Genomic DNA, 19,671 nt, shown 5'->3' with positions numbered 1-19,671 from the left:
GTTGTCATGGAAGCAAATGGGCATATAATGAATGAGAGTCTAGGAAATCACAGCAGCCTTCCCTAAAAGACTCCTGAATAGCAGGAAATGTTGCAAAAATTTTTTTTTATTTTCCTGTAGCTTTGGGCTCCACTTTGAATGCTGCTGTAGCAACAGGGAAAGGGTGGTTTGTTAATTGCACGCCTGTTGTACTGCCAGAGCTGTACAAATGGCAAGCAGGACTGTCCTGGGGTGGTTTTCGAGTGCCTGTCAGTAGTGCCGCAGGTGAAAAAGGCTTTCACCAACTGCCTGTCTTCTCTTCCTTTGCTGTACAGGTTGAATGATCCGAAGATGTCAGAAGCAGAGCGTCAGTCAATGGAAAGTGAACGGGCAGACTGCAGCCTGTTTGTTCAGGAGCTTCTACTGTCCACTTTGATGCGGGAAGAAAGTTCTTCCTCAGATGAGGATGAGCGGGGGGAGATTGCAGATTTTGGTGCTATGGGCTGTGTAGATATTATGCCTCTAGATGTTGCTTTAGAAAACCTAAATTTAAAAGAGAGTAATAAAGGAAATGAGCCTCCTCCACCTCCTCTTTGATGACATCCCACTTTGCAGACAATGTCCTCTGTGCTGTATTTGCCAATGAAAGTGGACAACTATCTTGGGTTTGTTTTGGTGATTGTAATTTCAGGTCTGTCACTCTTGTTACATTGTGTACATTCAAAAGAAAGAGAGAAAAGATATATATGATAATCATTTCCACTTAACTAATTTTTACTTCTAGCAGGTAAATGTAGGTTGCAGTGCAGAGCAAAAAACTCTGTGTCCTGTACCTTGACATGCAAAAGGCTCTCCTAATACTCCACATTCAAACTGAAGAGGAAAAAAATGAAAAATCTCTAATGAAGCTGCTGTGTGTATTTATGAATATTAATGAATAAAAACTGCTTGGATGGTTTACCTTAACTACTGCATGACGTTTTTTGCAGCGTGCATGAGTTTTAGTGACCTTGTCATTTAAAAATTTAATTACAAGGAGTAAAACTATAAAACCCAAAGCTTTCCCATTATTCAAAGGTTACGTGACAAAAAGGTTAGTGCTGACTAGCAGTTTTTGACCACGAAGTAGCTTTTGAATAATATATGACAGAATGACATCTTTATGTGCTGTTCCTGCACAGGATGGAAACTGCAGTGTGATATATTGTTATGACCAGGGTGTGGCATTTTGCTGTATGTGACCATTATGTTGCCCCGTTAGCCATCACCTCAGTGTGGAGTTAAACTTTATTTTATGCATCTGTAGGAGACGTGACAGTAAGGCCACTGCTGGAAGCTACTTGCAAGGGGCTTTTGTGTGCCCTAAAATCAAATTATGTTCACTTTCATTTAAAGTTTTTCCTTTTTGTGGTTGTTAAAATTTTTTAACTGTTAAATATGTTTTGTTCAGGTGTAGACAATTTATATATTCACTGTGTTTAAAAAAAAAAAGTTAACCTGGATCATATTGTCTTAGTTCAAAAAGCTTTTCACAGTCTCAATCGTATTCTGAGTTATTTATGTATTTGCTTCATAGTTTGTAGAGACCTATCAGTATCAGGAGAGCTTGAGGATTTGGATTCCCGCATTGTCAGTATATTACAGTTGAATTCTTATTGCTAACTTTAGCACCTTTTATTTATTGTTTCTTTTGGTTATTTTTGCTGGTATAAAAAAGTTGGAAAAGCCTTTTAGTTGAATCGTGCCACCTACATGCCTATACTGTTAACCCTACTGGTTTGGAAGAAAAGAGAGTGTGGTGTCCTTGTGCATAGAAGTTTATAATAGCCCCAAGAGAAGGACAGAAGGGGTATGTTTGATTTTGGTTTTCTTTCCTCTTTTTTTTTTTTTTTTTTTTTTTTTTTTGGTGGGTTTGTTTGAATGTAAAGTTAGGAAAAAAAAAAAACCAAAAGTGCACACAGCTTCTGATGAAAACTTAAACTAGGCTTATATCATAATGGTGGTTTTCCAGGTCTTTCTCACCTCACCCCCTCTCTCTTTCTCTGTATCCTTCCATCTCTGCAGCATTGCTAGCGTTTTAGAGTAAATTTACAGACTTGAACACCAGATGGTGTTCTGGTGTTCTCAGCAGAACTGTGACGTGTATGCTAATCCAAAATAAGAGCCACAAAAGAAGCAATCCCATAGACTGAAGTTTGAGTTCCATTCCTTTTTTTTTAAAAAAAAAAAAATCCTCAAATCTTGATTGTTTCTGTGTAGAGCAGCACTAGCTTTGCTTTCTTTTAGTCTCTGCAACTGAAAATGTTTCAAGGGAAACTTTACATGAGGCCTGTGGTTATTATGAGAGTTACCCCCAGTAGGGAATTTTTTTTATTGGTTGTTGAGGATTTTCAAAACTTTTTCAAGCTGTAGTCTTTTCAAACACATCTGCACATTACAGTAAGACACACGGTTCAATAAAGCATTTTCAAGACTGTTGTTCAGTTGCTTTTCTTTGTTTTTGATGTGTTCTCCAGACAGGTTCTTTCTAGAAATTTCAGCAGCTGTCTTTAATTCCAACTGTATACAAAATCAGGTCATGTAGAAATCCTGGGTGATTTACATAAACATGTTTTAAAACCAGATGCTTAGGCATGTGATGAAGTATCTAATCCTAAAGTCTTCACAGGTAGGTGAAACAAAGTTTCCGTAGAACAAGGTGCATTATAAAACAGGCTCTTCTCAGTGTGGTGTTGATTAGAATAGGTGTATGGCTGTTCTCCGGAGGACACTTGCATCGTGTGACTTCCACACTTGCTCTGAAGAGGATGCAAACCAGTATTGCCCTGTTTAATTTAGAGACTGAAGATATGCTGACTTAGATTTAAAGGTATTCTTGGGCATCACGTTAATTCTTGACAGATCCTCAGTTGTTTGGGGTTTTTTTTGTAGGTTTAGGAATAACAGGAAATAGCTACTGGGTAGTCTGCCATCCTTTCCTTCACAGAGTAGGCTTTGTTGGGATAGTATTTCTGGGGGTATTTTCAAAACATTTGTGTTTATTTTCAAGGTGCTGTGGTCTACAATGGAAGTAGCGTTCAGGAACTTTGCAGGAGAATCCTGTAAGGGGATTGCCTTTTCCCTGTGAGGGGACACAAACACCCCCCCCAAACAAACACAAGCAACCCCAAAACCTCATCACAACACAAACACGACTGTTACAGTAAAGGGAGCCTTAGTCCTTGGCACTTGTGCAATTCTTGGAGTGCAGTGACACCTATATCAGAGGTCCATGCACTTGGTGCAGCTGGTGGGAGCCCTCACCCAGGTTTGGATGCTGAATATACACACCCTTGGTGTGCAGGTTCATGGCTGGGCTGGGACAGGTCCCAGGCTGCCTGTGAGGTGCAGGTGATCAGCTTCAGCTGGGTGTTGTGCCTGTGTGCTGCCCTGGCACGGCATCCCCCGCGTCACCACCACTGCACCAGAGGCTGTGTCATCTCAGTACTGCGCTGTCAGCTGAGCGTGCCAGCTTTCATTCTGCTGTCAGTCTTCAGCTGCTGAGGACTGCCAAAGAGCCTTTTTGGGGGAGGGGGTTGGCAGAAGGGCTTATCGTCCTTGCCAGTATTTTGTAGCAGTCGAAGGGGTGTGCAGACTCATTTGAGAGTGCTGGGGAACAAGCCCCACCGGCCTGTCCATGGAGTTGCACTAATTCTGTTTGTAGTTTGTGATCTGCTTTAGTCAGGGAGCTGGTTGGTGCTTCGGTTTGTTTTTTTCCTTTTTGGGTCAATGCCAAAGACTTGTACAAGGTGGTGTGATGAACAGTGAAAATGCATTTTAACTTCCATCCACCTCAAGGTTTATTTGCACTTGCTATGACTGCCTTCATTGATTCCCTGGGATGTGTTGGGGGTGGGGGTTAGTTGTGTTTTAGGATTTCCTCCCCGCCTCCCTTCGGAAGGGTTTGTAAGACTTTCCTTCTTGGTGTAGAGTTGTGCTCCCAAGTAGCTTGTGAGTAACTTGGCCCAGAAACCAAACCTCTAGACATGTGCACGTTGCAGTTTTGAGATGCTTGTCTGCGGGGAAGGAGTAAAGGCAACTCTCTTGTTACCAGCCAGAAGGCCCAGGTGGCAGAGATGCTCCACTGCCTCCTGGGGCTCTGGGAGCACCCGAAACGGGGAAGCAGTGGATACATCTGGTGTGTGAAGAGTTTTCCAGTTACATCACTTCATGTTCCTTTGCTCTTCCCTGGCATACCTGACATTCACTTCTGGATCCACCTGCTTTGCCAAATAAATGGGGCTCCCTGCTGCTCTGAGGCCATTTTATTCTCCTAGCTCCTCAGGAAAGGGAACTGCGTATGCGTGCCTAGCACTGGTGGAAGCTCCGCGCTGCTGTGCTGTCGTGTCCTGTGCTGAAGCACAGTGTGGCTCTGCCCTCGGCCGCAAGGACTGCAGCCCCGCTGGTCTGCTGGCTCCTGCCTGCGGAGCACGGTGGGGTGCACACGTTCTGGGCTCTGCTTTGCTGCACAAAGGGTCGAGACAGGCCAATGCACGCAGAGATTGATTTGCAGGTATTCACGTGCGCAGCATAGCGCTCAGAGTTACTTGTGGGCAAAAAAATCTGAAAGGGGGAACTGTGAAAAGGAACCGTGCGGCTTCTCACTTGTGCTTCCGCCACGTGTCCTTTTAACACAGCAGCAGCTGCTGCCTCCCGCAAGAACATCTAATGCAGCACAAGGATAAACACATTTGGGATACAGTGGTGAAAGCAGCCCCTGCAGCTGTGAGGTGTGTCGGAGAGGCACCAGTGGGAGGCATCCTGCAGTGCTGCCTCTTCTCTGTTGGGCCAGCATCTGTGAAGGGGTAAGGTGGCCACAGTTCCCCCTGACACCCTGTGGGGCATAAAGGAGGGGGTACATGGCATAGGGAGGTGACCATGGCCTTGCAGGACTTGATGTGGAGGAGCTAGAGGGATGGGGAAGGGAGGGCAGAGGCAGGAACAAGGGATTGTGATGCAGGTCTCAGAGCAGGGCTGGGGTAGGGTAGGGGGTGGACTGGGACGGAAAAAAGTACAGCAAAAGGAAAAAGCAGCTGGCAATGGGGGAAAAATGATAGGACAAGAGAGGGGATGGTGGTTGGGGGCAGGAGATGCTGCAGTAATGACCAAGGTGAAGAGGAGCAACTGAGGGAGGCAGAGGACTGGAGTGAGCACTACCACCTGGAGGTGAAGCTCTGGGAACTCCCATGTCCACCTTACACTGCCTGTGGCTTGGGAGACTTCTGGGGTTCTCCTGCCCTCCCCAGCCAGCAAACACCTCACCCCAGCTGTGCCCCCAGCCCCGTGGGCTCTCCCACTACCACCACAGCCATGCTGCTGGGGCTGAGCTGGCACCAGGGATGCAGGCAGGGGATGCTCCCGGTTTTGCTCTTTTCCTTCTACAAAGCAGCCCCTGAAAGGCGGTGGCAGGATCTTCCTGCATCCTTCTCAGCCCCAGCACCATCCATGACGCCAAAAGGCTCACTGTTTCTTGCATGCTGCTACCTTCTCGTTCACAACTAGCAACGTTTATGCATGTCTGACAGCACCTTATCCTCCCACCCCAGATGGCAAAGCTGCTTATCAGCACACGAAGGAAGGACAGATGTTTCTGTCCCTATTAGCAGCGGTTTTCCCCCCACCTTTAGCTACCTCTGCAGATAAACTTCCATCAGCCAGAGAAAACGTCTTTGTCTGTTCAGCCTTGGCCCTTTAAGAGGCAAACCATGTCGGGCAGCTCTTGCTGTGATGGGGCAGCCACATGCGAAGCCTCCCAGCAGAAGTGAGGTGGTTTGTGGTTTCTGGTGTCCTCCCTGCTGCTACGTACCTGCCACCCACCCTCCCCTGCACAGCCCCAGAAAATGTGTGTCCAAGATGCCATTCGTGTATGTAGGAATCAGACAGCCCAGGTGTAGCCATACTTTGTAAAAAGTCCTCCGTTTTTTTCCCCGGCAGTCAGTAGTGACTGATTCAAAGTGTATTCAAGGGCAAGGTTTGCATTATCCATGTCATTCCCACTCCACTGAGGTCCCCGTTGGTCACTGCCTGGCTGCAACAGCTCCCACCAGCTACCGTCATCGCACACAGCAGAACAGCACTCCAGGCTCACATCAGTAACTGTGACCTGGACTGTGCGCTGGCCTCATTTTATAACCAGGTACCAAATAAAGGAAAACAAGCACCTACATTTTATATAAGCATTTATTTACAACTTGTTTAACAACTGTACACTCTTCTGTCACCTTGGAAGCATTAGTGTATTTGACTGGGAAAAAATATGAAAACTTTTGATTCCAATTATCGTTACTGAGTATTTTTTTTTGTCTATATACAGATATGTATATTAACACTGCTACCATGACAATCTGGTAGTTACACAATTTGTAGATGAACTGAAATGGGAAATTAATGTTTTGACACAGTAAGTATCCATTCTTTTACAGAAAATGTATCACTAGCAACTTTACAAATAGTTACTTTGATAATTGATCAACACTTAATTCAGGACTGTCAAACAAGCTGCTATTAAAAAAATAAGAGTTTTCTATGCAGCACAAATGAAGTTAGTACATCAGAGACATGCTGGAGATCACCTCTGAGCTGTGAGCTTGCAATCACTTCATGACAGAGATGCTAGGCTAATCTAACTACAGCAGCCAGCCCGCTCGCTGGAACTTACTGGCTCCACCTGACATCTCTCTATTGCATTAGCGAACTCAGTTTTGGCCAAGCTAAACACACTGACACACAAACATCTTCAGGCTCAAGAACAACTGATACTTAGTCTCTAATTTGCACAGATCACTTGCTCAGCTCCACTGTGGGACACCTTGCAGGCAGGTACATGAAAACACAGACATCCCCTCCTGCCCTGCACAGAACCCCTGACCTCGGGGCTCCTGCACCCAACTGTCTTGGGGCAGGATGCTGTCCCAGCCAGAGCAGCACTTGCAAATGAGAAACAAATCATGCCTTTAACACTCAACAAAAAGGAATTTTTCTAAGAATGCTCGCCCTGAACATGTAAGAAGGGATCAATGGCTAGGACCTGGAAAGACACAAATCCTTTAGCCCTCTGTTGGTCTCAGTCTGATGAAAGTGCTGCTGTCTCTGCTGCAGGGATACCCGGCCGGTCGCTACCAGACACAGCAGGCACCATGATCCCCAGGGACTGAACACGTGCAGTGGTGCAGCTCTGCCCAGAGCCCCACTTGACAGGCCAGGGACGAGGCGTGCGCTGGTTTCTGTGACCAGAAGTGACTGCAGAGACTAGTGCACACAATATTCCTCCAGCATGGGAGTGCTCACATGGAAAACAGGGCTGGTAGTTACGCTGTGGCCTGAATAAGCAAAACCGTTCTTGGAGTAAGCAGAGTACATATGCGGTTACATTTTTGCAGGATTAAGATCCAAGTGAGCAAGAATGGGGTTTCTCTGCAACCAGACTTCAGCCAAACCACTTAACAGTACTCATCATTCAGACTCTCTTCAGATTTTCCAGCAACTCCTATGGCTTCGAAGCCCCCTTTCCCATTCATTACATACTAACTCCTATACAATAAACTTCTTAACTTCGAACACTACAGCACCCCATCGTATTCTGAATCTTGCCAGTACTGGATGTCCAATACAAAACAAAGATACAGTAGTACAAATGTGCAGATATTTAAGAATATTAAATAAGTAGCTTTTTAAATTAATATAGGCAGTACAAAGCATTTTGAGTTACACTGTCTACATATGGCAAATCTTATAGCTAGACTTCATAATACAAAGAAACAGCCAAGCTAGTGCAATTGGAAATTAAATAGCTAAGACTGCTATAAGGAGAAGAAAAGAAAAAAAAAAAATAGTACAGGTGAAAGATAAATGACCCAAAGTATAAACTGGCAAGGACAGTCTGCATGATACTGAAAGTGTAGACTGCTTTCATACTTATCTCCATTCGCGTTCTTTCCTCAGATTGTTTTAACAATTGTACACAGACTTGGAAAAAAAATTTCTGAAAGGAACTGACAACACAGCTAAAATGTAGAGGAAAATACAACAGCCAAACACTACTGTGTATATACATAGTAAGGAAGCAGGCAGTGTCTGAACAAAATACCACCCGGTAGTTTGCCTGGCTCGGAGATTATCAGATGAACCTTGCCTGGTTTTCTAAGGAAGATGGGAAGCCAAGCAGCAATTCCTTAGTCATTTCTCCTGGTAAGACACCTCCTTCGCTTTGCTTTAATTATTTAAAGATTCAAAGTGGATCCTTTAAGGGTACAGGTGCTTTGAAATTTTAACAGTAACCAAAAGATGTTTCTAGGAACTCATTAAGACTAGATTTTTATAGTTCAGTATAGGAAAAAGTTGCAGGAAGTCTGTGTGTTAATACTGTTAATCAGAATTAAATAAAGTGGACAGGTGGAAATAAAAATGGACAGCTGACAATGCTCTGTCAGTTTGCAGAACGCCTCCTGTTGAGTTCTGAATACTGGATTTCCTCTCTCCTAGCCTCATAGGAGACTTTTTGTGAAGAGAAAGAGTAAATGCAAGTGGGAAATGGGAAAGCCACTCCCCAGGATGGTAAGCTTCTCTGCAAGTAGATCTCCCTTTGAAATCAGATGGCCATGAGTCTTAAGTGTAGAACTGGTTAAGTTTTGATTATGTAGTCTGGACAGAAAAGCAAGTCATGCACTGAACAGTCCCTGTTACAATAATGCTGCAGGTCATGCAACCACATCACTGCAAATAAAAGAATAAAGAAGAAAGTTAAAAAGCAGATAACATATTACCTTTAAAAAAACCCAGAGCACAGAACAGGTATTTTTCAGAGCAGTTTAGTAAGGCTGTTTCTACTTAAGAGTCGTGCAAATTCATGGGGAAAACCCCTTGCCAGAGCCACTCTTCAAATTAACAGGAAGGTTACATGCCAGTAATTGTAAAGAGCAGCAAAACAGCCTTAAACAATACCTAAATTTAGACATAATTCAGAAAAATTTAAAACAATTCTGAGTAAAGCCCTTCAAGGCACCATTCTCAATTAACACAGCTACGGAAGAAGTACACAGCAGTGAAAACATCTCAGGCATTCCTGCTGTCTGTGAGTACAACAGTTAAAAAAATCAAAGCAATATAAAGTGAAAGGTGCCTGTCCAGTACTGCGTGTGGTTATATATTAGAGGACAATCAGGGTCATAATGACTCTGAGCCTTTGAGCTCTGAGCACAATTCAAAGACTTTTAAGTGTTTGTTTCGTCAAAGCTCATCCTGTGTGTGAGGCTACAACAGCATCACTGCCACACTACACTGGTAAGTTCTATTCATTGCATGAGAATACAGTTTCGAATTGCAAGAACGTTATATGTATTCTTGTTGAAATAAGCCGAGTAGAAGCCACTGAGCAGTCCCAAAGAGAACATCACAATGCTGTGGAAGTGAATCTAAGTTTGGAAGAGAACTGGAGAGGCTGGCATATTTCTCCATCCTTGCTGATGCGCTCTCTTCTTCTTTGGCCAGTCTAATTGGAACGGAATGCTTTACAAACCAGCTACAGTGATTTCAGCTTCCACAAGTAACACAAATATCCCCGCACAGCATGGCACAGCACTACCTGCTTGTTCTCATTTTCACATTGCACTCACTGTGATTGATACTGCAAAGAGCAAAATGGCTTCACCAGACCGAAATCAAAGCATGCAAACTGTTTCTCTCCCCACTTCCTCCTTCCTAGTATTGCACTGGTCAAAAATGAGGGCAAATCCAGGTTAAATAGATAAAGTATTTATAGCTGAACTCGAGGACTTACTGCAAAAAAATATCTGCCTTTCTGTAAGTCCTGCAGCTTGCACATCCCTCTTTTCCTTCTCATCACCAACACAGAATACAAGCCATAGTTGAAAACCAAATAGACATAAAGCAAATGAAATAAAATTTTTAAAAATTAACACTTTCAACACATTCAAAGACCTTGAGAGTGTATTTGAGCAATCATAGTCTGTTAAGCTTGCATGGCACTGCTGGGGTGCATAAAGTTACAGAAATCAGAGTTAATAATGTGATGATCACTGTAGTTAGTCTATTAAAAAAAACATTCAAGCTATATAAGCATGTATCTATGCTATAGTGCGTAAATCAATATAGTCTACTCTGTTAGTCTCACCTGGCTGTAACTTAGTTCAGACGTTACTTAGTAGCACTTCAAGTGTCCTGTTGCACATAAATGGAGATGACATTGAGGTTTTGCTTTGAGTCAACAGTACTTTTGAGAGGTCTTGTAAACTCAGGACAGTGTATCCTCTTTCAAGGATGCAACAAATTCATCTGACAGTGTTGTTTCCTGACTAGAAATTCTAATCATCACAGAAAAAATTTCTGTCAATTTCTTTCTCTTGGAGAACTCCTCAAAAATAATGTATTTTAAAGCTACCTGTTGAGGCAACACTTCAGAAGACAGAGATGCAAGACATGAGGGTAAATTCACTCAGCATAATCTGTCATTGCTTCTGCAGCATCTTCAGAAAGAGACAGTTAATGCAGCAGATGATGTGTCTATAGAGGAGTGACTTTCTCCTACTTCTTTCCTTTGCCAATCCAAAATATTCCCGCTACAAGTGAAGGTTCATTGTCAGCCTGAGGGATTGTTTCTTCGTGACGCATTTCCCTTCAACATTCAGGGCCTAATCCCATTAGCTCTACTTCATTACAAGTGGTTATCTGTCCCTTAAAAGTCTTCCTTAACTTCTCACTGACGTCTTGTTTCTTCAACACACAGGCACGACTGGGACAACCCCAGCACATCGAAGCCACAGAAGGGACGGCAGCCTTTTTCATTAACCTAGCCAGCTGGGGGGTACCTACCAACACAGGAACTTCGAATTCAGGGCGCTGCTCACCCCTAAAAAACCCGCCCACAAAAAAACCCATGTCCTCTCTGAGCAACTACTTTTTTCCTGTTCAATCTAGGTTTGATCCTAAAGTGAATCAGGCTTTCTGCAGCCAAGACCCTGCTGTCCATAAGCAGTACTTTCTAACGCCACCACCAACACTATCAGACCAATGCAGTCTACTCACTTTCCAGGTCCAACACCAGACACTCTTCCCAAAATACTTCTGCTTTGAAATAATTGCTTCCAGATTTCTCTTTCTGCAGATTTCCTAGCTTCATTACCTAGCTTTAACTGCTAAAGTTTGTTCTTTCTGCACCTATTCTGTCTTTCTCCATGGTATTTCCTTGAGATTTTTTTAAAGGAGCAAAGGCTCAACCAAGAATCCACTTTGCATTTTCTTAACTCTTACAACCAGAGAATACAAGGTGGACTATAAATTCTAAGAACAGTGCCCTTATAATGTCATGCTTATAACTATGCAAAGTTCTGAGGGATACTGCTAAATAAAAGCTTCAAAATCTCTCTCAAAACCTCCAGTACCTCCATGGAATAGGTTTACTCTCCTGCATACTTTGGTGACTGAGAACTATGTTCTCCGTTTCACAGAATTTTAAATTGCATAATGAATGTTATATTCAAATCCAATTTAAAAGTCTGATGGTTTCACTATAACTATTGTATATAAATATTACAACAGTTGGGATTTTCTTAAAATTCTGCTCATTTTCATAAGCATGCTAACAATTGGCTTTTATGTTGATTTTCTCTTCTCTTAACATTAGGGATAATCATTAGGGATTCAAGTTTCATTTGCAGAATAAGCTATCCTATACCTGTGGAAACAATTGCTTTTGCAGTATTTCAGATTTGTGCTATCTTACAGTAGTTAACAGCTCTTCGAAGTGCTGACAAATGACTACTTTTGTAATGATTAGAATAACTGTTCCTCCTTCTGAAACGTGATACTCTTTTAACTTATTCATCTGATAGTAAAGGACCTTTCTAATGTGAAGCAATGAATAAAGGCACCAACAGCCAAGAAAGGCTTCCCAGCTGTCCTGGATTTCCCTCTATTAGCAATATTTTTCATGTTGTATGGATCAGTCTGTGAGATCCAAAGCAACAAGGCAGCAGCAAGAATTTTTTATCTGACAAACGGAACCTGCTTTCAGTCTGGAATTGACACGCAGTGCAACAGAGACTGCACAATACGCAGTCTTCCAAATGACTTTATGCACACAGCAAACAGCAGCAGAGGAAATTCCTCACTTGCCACCAGAACCAGCTAACGCAGACATCTGCTTCAGGACAGTCCTGCATTACCTTGGCAAGGCCTAAAGGTGAAGGTTAGAATCTAGGGCCATAGCAAAGTTCACAGCAAAACCACCCCTCCACAACTAATAGGCAAGGACTTCAATTGTCATGAGCTCCTGCTGACCCACTGGCTACAACCTGAAACCAGATCAATTTGCCTGGGAAGCTGCCTCGGCTGTACTGCCCAGTGCTGCCTCGGTGCCCCACAGGACTTTACGGTTTGCCATGTTTCCTAGAACTCCTCAGTCAACAGTCATTTATTACCTAATTCAACGAGCTGATACATGTAAAAAAATTAACTTTGTGGTCCAGTATTTCAACAAATCCACAGAAGTCAAGTCAATAAAAAACAGGACAGAGTTATTACGTCCTCAACATCTCCGAATGGTACAATGAAGCCGGCAGCAGAGTCAAAATCTCCGGGGCCTCACTGTACCACATGGATGAAGTCTGAAGTTGCTGTGGCTGATAACGATAGCTTCTGCCTTATTCACATAGGTAAAGCCTTTAATACTTAATCAACTGCAATTCAAAATTAATTACCACCCCACCGTGCCCAGCTCCAAAAGCTCAGGTTCTGTTTCATTGTTTTCAAATTAACACCAAAAAGCAAAATGGTGAAAGACATACTGCTCTTCAGAGTTTTGTACTTAAATAGTTGCTTGCATCAGTCTCCTCCACCTCCAAGCTGAAGAAGTCATCCCTTATTTTTACTTTCAGCCTGCAGAGTCACTGACAGGCTTCTGCTCCTTTTTTGGACTTCCAGAGGGAGCAAGGCAAGGTAATCGGTCATGCCAGGACAAGTTCTTCATTCCTTGAAAGTAACAAACTGGAGGTATGGCTAGAATCCTACCTAGAATCTGGTATCTGCCACAAGCCAATAATATGGTTTGGCTTGTAGAGATGTTCTGAGTGCAAGTGTGATTCGTTATTTGCTCCTGCACTCACCTATGAGATAATGCAAGACTACACTTCCTCCTGTTGAAAGGCACAAAGTCCAAACGCAGCGTTCTTCCCCATAGAGAAGGGAGCTAGACTGCTCAGATTTATGAGGGGACATGTGCCTGGGCTGTGTTGCAGTTTGTATCAAAACCTCTTTCACTCAATGTCTTGTTTACCTGATCTTTACATTTAAATTGTTATATATAATGATTCACCTGTTCATTTTCACAGAATGCTAAATGTATCATACTGCCAGCATCAGCTGGTTGTTGTTTCAAGGAAGGGCTTCTGAAAAGGTTTCTTTATAAGTACTTGATTTCCTGAGATCACATTCCAGACATAATCCAGCTACTGAACTATTCTGTAGGTGACACTGCTGAAGTATGACTACTTGGCTTAGAGGAAAAAACACCACTTGAAAGTATTTCCTGACAGAGTAACCTCTTTTAGCTGTTTATTTGCACAATACCAGTGAGGAAAATGCCTGCAAAATTTGCTAAACTTCGTTTGGAGGTACCAAAGTTCATCCATACAATATTACTGAAGAACACAGAATCCCCATTCTATTTAAAACATGTGCAAAAATCTGTAAGAAGTCAGTATGCCACAGCTGACTTTGAGTGCAAAAATACATCCCTCATCAATCCTTGCGAACGGTACAAATGTTGGACAAGAATAAAAACCTCTACAAAATGAGTAAAATTCAGGTACTGTTTTGCTTCATAAGAAAAAGAAAAATTAGACATATTCAGGACAGTCTTTCTCCAAATCACTAACTAGAAGAAAATCAAGCGGTGAAATGAAAATATTTTTGTTACCAAATCTACATAAAATGTCAAGACATCAAGACAATTAAATCCACTTAGAATCAGCCAGGAAGCTGCTAAGTGGATAGTCTCATATACTAGACTGAGGAAAAACTGAGGAAAAGCAAAAGCTACTTACACATGTTAAAATACCAAAGACTTTAAAAGCGCAAAATACTTTTAAATTTTCTTGACAGCTTGCATGTATCACTTACTATTTAAGAGCATCATAAAGCAGTAAAAGGAACAGTCACTGTTAATTCTTTCATAAACAATTAATATAAAATCACTGGTGGTCCTTACATGAATAAAAAGCCACAGAAAACTTGCAGAAGCATTGCCGTTACATCAAGTGACATCAGAACAGGACAAGATTACCATTTGGTTATTTCCAAGGATATAATGAAAAGCATCTTGTAGCTATTAAATATTTACTTCACTTTACAAGATATAAAGCTGTGTGCTCTAGTAATTCATCTTCTTTTGCACTGTGGTGGAACACACAACCTTTAAATTAGATTGTTCCAATTTTCACAGCACTTGAAAAATACGTGTTATGATCCAAGTGGTTATGTGTTGCTATCATGAAAACGGAGAACCTGAATATTTTATTCTGTAATGTCTGATCAGATATGCTAACAACTTAACTCCCCACCGAAGTGTATGAACTGAACTGCAGACACATCCTTTAAGACCAGAAACTAAGCCTCAGCTCTGAATGCTGAAAATATTAATCTATTTAACTGTTATCTTTTATTGGCATTAATTAAATCTGTCAGAAAGATTATTCTGGGTGGATCCCCAGCACAGTGGTCAGGAACATACTCTCATGAACTCTTCAGCTGTTCTATCAGTAAAGAAACTTTTATCTTTAAGCTCTGTAGTCTGTAGGGGTTTTTTCTGTAGTGCATCAGGAAAGGATATAGCATTGGTTTAGTAATTACCACTACCATTTTGATGTAAAAATGGTCTTTGTTGCCCCTGAAAAAGTGTTCCTAAAAGCTTATTAGAAGAATCTAAACTACTGAGATAATTCTGTTTTACACGGATTTTTTGCTTATATTTTTTTAATACTGAAGATAAGACAAATAGACCTCACTCACTGGTAGCTTGTCTATACATGTGCTTATTCCCTGAAGTCACACTACGAACCCCTTCTTCTTCTTAATACCACACTACTTCCAGAGCTACATAACAAGCAAAGAAAATAATGAAGCTTAACGTTTTCAATAAGAAGCTGTTCCTGTGAGAGAGAAGGTTTATGATGTTTACCACCTGCACTCATCCACACCCAAAGATTAAGAATTTATATCTGCAGCAAATAATAGAAGTAAAATGTTGAAGAACAAGGAACTAAAATTCCTGATGATTACCATTACAAGACAGAACAAATGACTTACTGGAACTGGATAGCAAAAAGTGTATTTTTAGATTCTTCAACGCAAATTCTGGGAAATACCAGAATTTCTACAAGTTTGTGAATTCTCAAAAGACAAAATGCTTGTTCAATCTTACCTAAAAATTACTATGTGCAATAAAGCACAGATTAATATTAGCCTTGTTTTGCTGTTTTGCTCTCTAATGCAAGTACATATTCTTGAAGGGAACTATGGAAAACACTTCAGTGCCTTATCTTAGGGGAAAAGGACAGACCAACCAGAACTACAACGCAGAACATAAAAGCCAACAACCACCAAGCAGTAAAAAGAAGTCATGAGAGACAGGAAAGCAAAAGCTAAAAACGAGTCTTCTAATGAGCATCTGTTCATCTCCTAACCATTAGGGGCATTTGCCCATCATCAAAACTTTGGAGGCAAAATGGCAAAACAAATGTTAAAATAATAAAAGCTAGAGGTTTTATTCTAGTGTGTAGGTTTTGTTCAGGTTATTTTAGACCTCCACTTAATCAACAGCAACAGGAAATTAAATTATTAGACAAAATTAAGAGATAACACTTCACATCAATGTCCTGGTATTCTTCGCTTTCACAAATAGGCTTTGGCAGGTAACAGACAGAGCCAGCCAGATTAAAATAAAAATGGAGCTTTAGGTATTCTTAGGTTCTTTCTCTGGGTGATATAAAATGCTGTAATCTCAAACAGGAACATCAAATTTTCTCAGAGGAGCAATCTTATTCACTCCTGTTCACACATGGCATGTGGTAAAAGAGTTCTTCAAATTACTAGAATGGATTGCACAATAAGATCAGTAAAAGACATCCTTCACGGACTGTGGTCATCTTGCCAGATAACACATATGACTTCTTGTCCCTTTAGTATTCTGTATCTCAGACAGCAAAATGAGTATCACCTCCCTGAGCTACAGAAATCGTCCTACACTTCCCTTACATTGTTACCTTTCTGCACACAAGAAGGTATTTTCACTAGCTTATCTAATCTTGCAATAACCCAGACTCGTCATACCTTGAAGAAGCAAAGAGAATTTTTAGAAAATCATTTTTTTTCTAAATGTGAGGCATAGTAGACAAACCTATATGCAATTAATAAACTTCAACATCTGTTTTCATATTACTGGGGGGGTGTAGGAGGGGGTACAGAACTGATAAAATTTTTCAGACTCATACTGAATGCATTTCTTGGCCTAGATTAAAATATATGATGTACTTGAGGATAAAACAGTACCTCAAAGTGTCATTCACCTGTTCTTTACCCTTTAATCTAGGTGTGCTTCTTTGAATTACCCTTTGCTCATTATACCCAAGTTGTGAATTAACACAGACCTTCAGATGATTAATAAATGCTAGTACGTCTTTTCTCTAATAATATTCATGAAAGAATGTCTTCACTTGGGAGGCCATTAAAATAAGGTAAAAGTAAATTTATAAACCAGACGGCATGTATGTTAGGGTCCCAACAGTCTCTAAATGAAAAAATGCTTAAAACTGAATCACTGCAAGATGTATGTACATGAAACTTTCAACTCAGGTCAATACTCAGGTCCTCTGTGTCCATCCATTCTTTGACAAAAATGATACGGAGAGCACAGAATTAGTCAGGAAAAAGGCAGAACTCTGTAGGAACAGAACTTAAATTAAGCATAGGGGCCACCACTAACTCCACTGATCAATGTGAAGGTGCTAAAATGACTGATGTAGAAATAACCAGCTACACACTAAAAAGGCAGTACAACGAATCACAATCAATTTCCAGCAAAGCCTGCAACAAACTCACCTGAAGGCACTGGTACCGTTAGTAAGGCAACTGATACAACTGTACCCTGAATCAACATACTAAAAGCAAGACTTTTAGTAGCGGATGACAACTAGTATACAATAACATCAACAATATTAATCAGGGCCTTGATCCATTATGTACTGTTCATCCATAATTATAAAATTTTAAAACAAATGACCTCTTTAAAAGGATGATGCAGTAACGTATTAGAGCATTCTAAATATTTCTCAATGTCTTTATAATATGTATTTAAGCATACACTTGATCAAGAAGAGCAGAACAAACCATTTGAAAATTGTCAGCTCTGCCAGCAAAAGAGGTAACACCACTAGATAAAGAAAAACCTGAAAAAAACCCCATCCTACTTCCCTATTACATGCCAAGAATAAAAGCAAACTTTGCATGTAGGAGTTAAAAAAAAATAAAATTGCTGTTAATATTTTTAGTAGCAAATACATTTCACAATGGTATTATATACTAATTTTGTGTTTCTGTAATGAGTTTTCAGCATTTTTCTGAAGCAACAGGTTAGCACATGAAATAAAAAGCCTAATTCCCTTTGAACAACGACAGTCTTATAAAGCGTAACAACCCTTATAGGCACAAATTTATCAACCGTGACAGGAAATTCACATTGTTACACAGCCCATATGAAGCTTTTCATAAGAGACCAGGCTTCATACAAATAAGATTATACAGCACTCCTCCAGATGTTTTCAAAACTTTGGCACATTCAAAAAATGCACAGAGAGAGATTGACTCCAAAAAATATATGCAAAGGGCAATACAGAACAATGAGAACCATAATAAAACCCTTTCCTGAACTGTAAAATAATAGTAGTGGAGAAAGAGAAAGGATGCTGGCTGATTTTCCTTGAATGTTGTCACTTGCAACAGAAGTGGCCTGGATCACAGGGCAGTTTTCTTTCTAAGGGCAAGGCTTCTCTACCTTGCTGTTGCTGGCTGGACATGACCAGGGTAAGATCTCCTTGTGCTCGTGGCTTGCCTCTGTCTAGCCAGGAAGGACTGTCCTGAGCCTGTACTAGCCAGTCTATCTTCTGCTGCTTTTTTATGCAGAGTCATTCCCTATGGACAAAGAGAAACTTCTCAGTGAATACCAACACATAACACTGAACAACTTTACTCATTTACATTGTCTTTATTATCTCCCTCTTCACCAACACTAAGCTACTTTGCATTTCAAACATGAAGCACCATATTTTCAAGGATTAAGCTAAGATATTCTTAATTCTTTGTGTGTTGTTTTTGGCGGGTTTTTTTCCTCTCTCCCCCCCATCGTTGTCTGGGTTTGGAGTAACTGGTGAAAAGCAGGACCCCCAGTGTCCCAGATCTGAACACAGATTCTCCAAATAAACACGTGTTAACTGACTGGACCAGTCTCTCCAATGAGAAGTGCTTCCCCTCTCCACTCTGCTCCCCTTCAGCATGTTGAGCTAGAAGCGTACTTTTCTTCTGAAAATAATTAAAGTATTGTCATCCTCTGTGAAAATACCAGCTCATATGGCAGGAGAACATTTTGAGAAAAAGTATGTTTTCAGCAGGAGTAAATGCAAGGAGGAAATGAGGGAAGCTGTGATGAATTATGTACAAACGCAGAAGCTAATTAGAGAAAGACACAAAGCTACCAATGCTCATCTTAGTGTTCATGACAGGCTGTTGAATCACAGCTCTTAGCTCAGGCTTGTCTTCTGCTTGTCTGTGGGACTAACTTACAAAATTGGTCAAGGACACTAGTCATTTGAAAATGCCTTCAACATTTAAAGGATTCAGACACCCTGCTTAAGTACGATTTTTGGCTTACTATTCATGGACATAACAAGAACAAGAACAGCAAGAAGAAAACTTTTCCAAGGGAAGACAGATAAGAGGAATCTGAACTCCATGATGAAGCAGAATGAAACATGACTGTTACACAGGTCAGCAATTCTTTCTATCTGAAGAGCAGTTTAAATGCAGCCACACTGTCAAAGGGAAGTCTTGAATGCATTTAAAGTGAAAAATCTTTTGGCATAGAGGCCCAGCAAAAGCTGTACAGCTGTCACAGATCACTTCCTTATGGTTTGAAAAGTTTAAGTGAGGGTCTTGCCCCTGTGCTTACCCTTTACATGGGGCTAAATTTGTTCTCACATTAAAGGGTTTTTGTCTCAAGAGCACTTCCTGCAGCAAGCAAGCTGTACTGCTTTTCTTGTGCCCCTTCCTTAGAAACAACTGGAAGACTGGAAAGTGCAGAGTCAAAGAAGAAAGTAATCTGAGCACTGTAAATTAGTATAACTGAAGGGCTGGAATTACAAAACAGCAATCTGAGATACCCTCCCCTCTAGAAAGTGCCATTTCTCATTTTAGAATTTAAAAATAACAAACATGTTCTTTTTCCTTTACCCCAAGGTTATCATAGGAACTTATTCTTACATAGTGGTAACTTAAAATTATTTAAAACCATTTGTTTCTGTGTCTGTGTGTTGGAAAATGTTTTTTAGACAAAAAAACCCACAAAAAGTGTAAATGAATGAATACTGTTAT

The 19,671-nt window shown here is 41.0% G+C and overlaps 2 protein-coding genes across 7 annotated transcripts in view; one reads left to right on the top strand and one right to left on the bottom strand.

Moving 5' to 3' along the window:
* KCMF1 (potassium channel modulatory factor 1) overlaps positions 1-945 on the top strand; it is a 50,284-nt gene extending 49,339 nt beyond the window's left edge. Inside the window, exon 7 of the mRNA XM_037373054.1 lies at positions 315-945. Coding sequence (XP_037228951.1) covers positions 315-576 — 262 coding nt within the window. The 3' untranslated portion in view covers positions 577-945. The remainder of the gene's footprint in view (positions 1-314) is intronic.
* Positions 946-6,180: 5,235 nt separating this feature from the next.
* Positions 6,181-19,671, bottom strand: part of HOOK3 (hook microtubule tethering protein 3) — a 90,996-nt gene continuing 77,505 nt past the window's right edge. For 4 of the 6 annotated variants that reach the window (XM_037373047.1, XM_037373048.1, XM_037373050.1 and 1 more), the window contains 2 exons: positions 18,080-18,216; positions 6,181-8,730 (listed from right to left, as the gene is read on the bottom strand). In XM_037373047.1, the coding sequence (XP_037228944.1) occupies positions 8,715-8,730; positions 18,080-18,216 (153 nt within the window). In that variant the 3' untranslated portion in view covers positions 6,181-8,714. Of the gene's footprint in view, positions 18,217-19,671 lie in introns of all 6 variants that reach the window. The other 2 variants (XM_037373052.1, XM_037373049.1) reach the window with 2 other exon arrangements.

The sequence above is a fragment of the Falco rusticolus genome, chromosome Z, assembly GCF_015220075.1.
Source record: "Falco rusticolus isolate bFalRus1 chromosome Z, bFalRus1.pri, whole genome shotgun sequence".
NCBI classification, from domain to species: domain Eukaryota; kingdom Metazoa; phylum Chordata; class Aves; order Falconiformes; family Falconidae; genus Falco; species Falco rusticolus.
The sequence above is the reverse complement of the archived record's forward strand: the minus strand, read 5'-3'. Positions and strand labels throughout refer to the sequence as shown.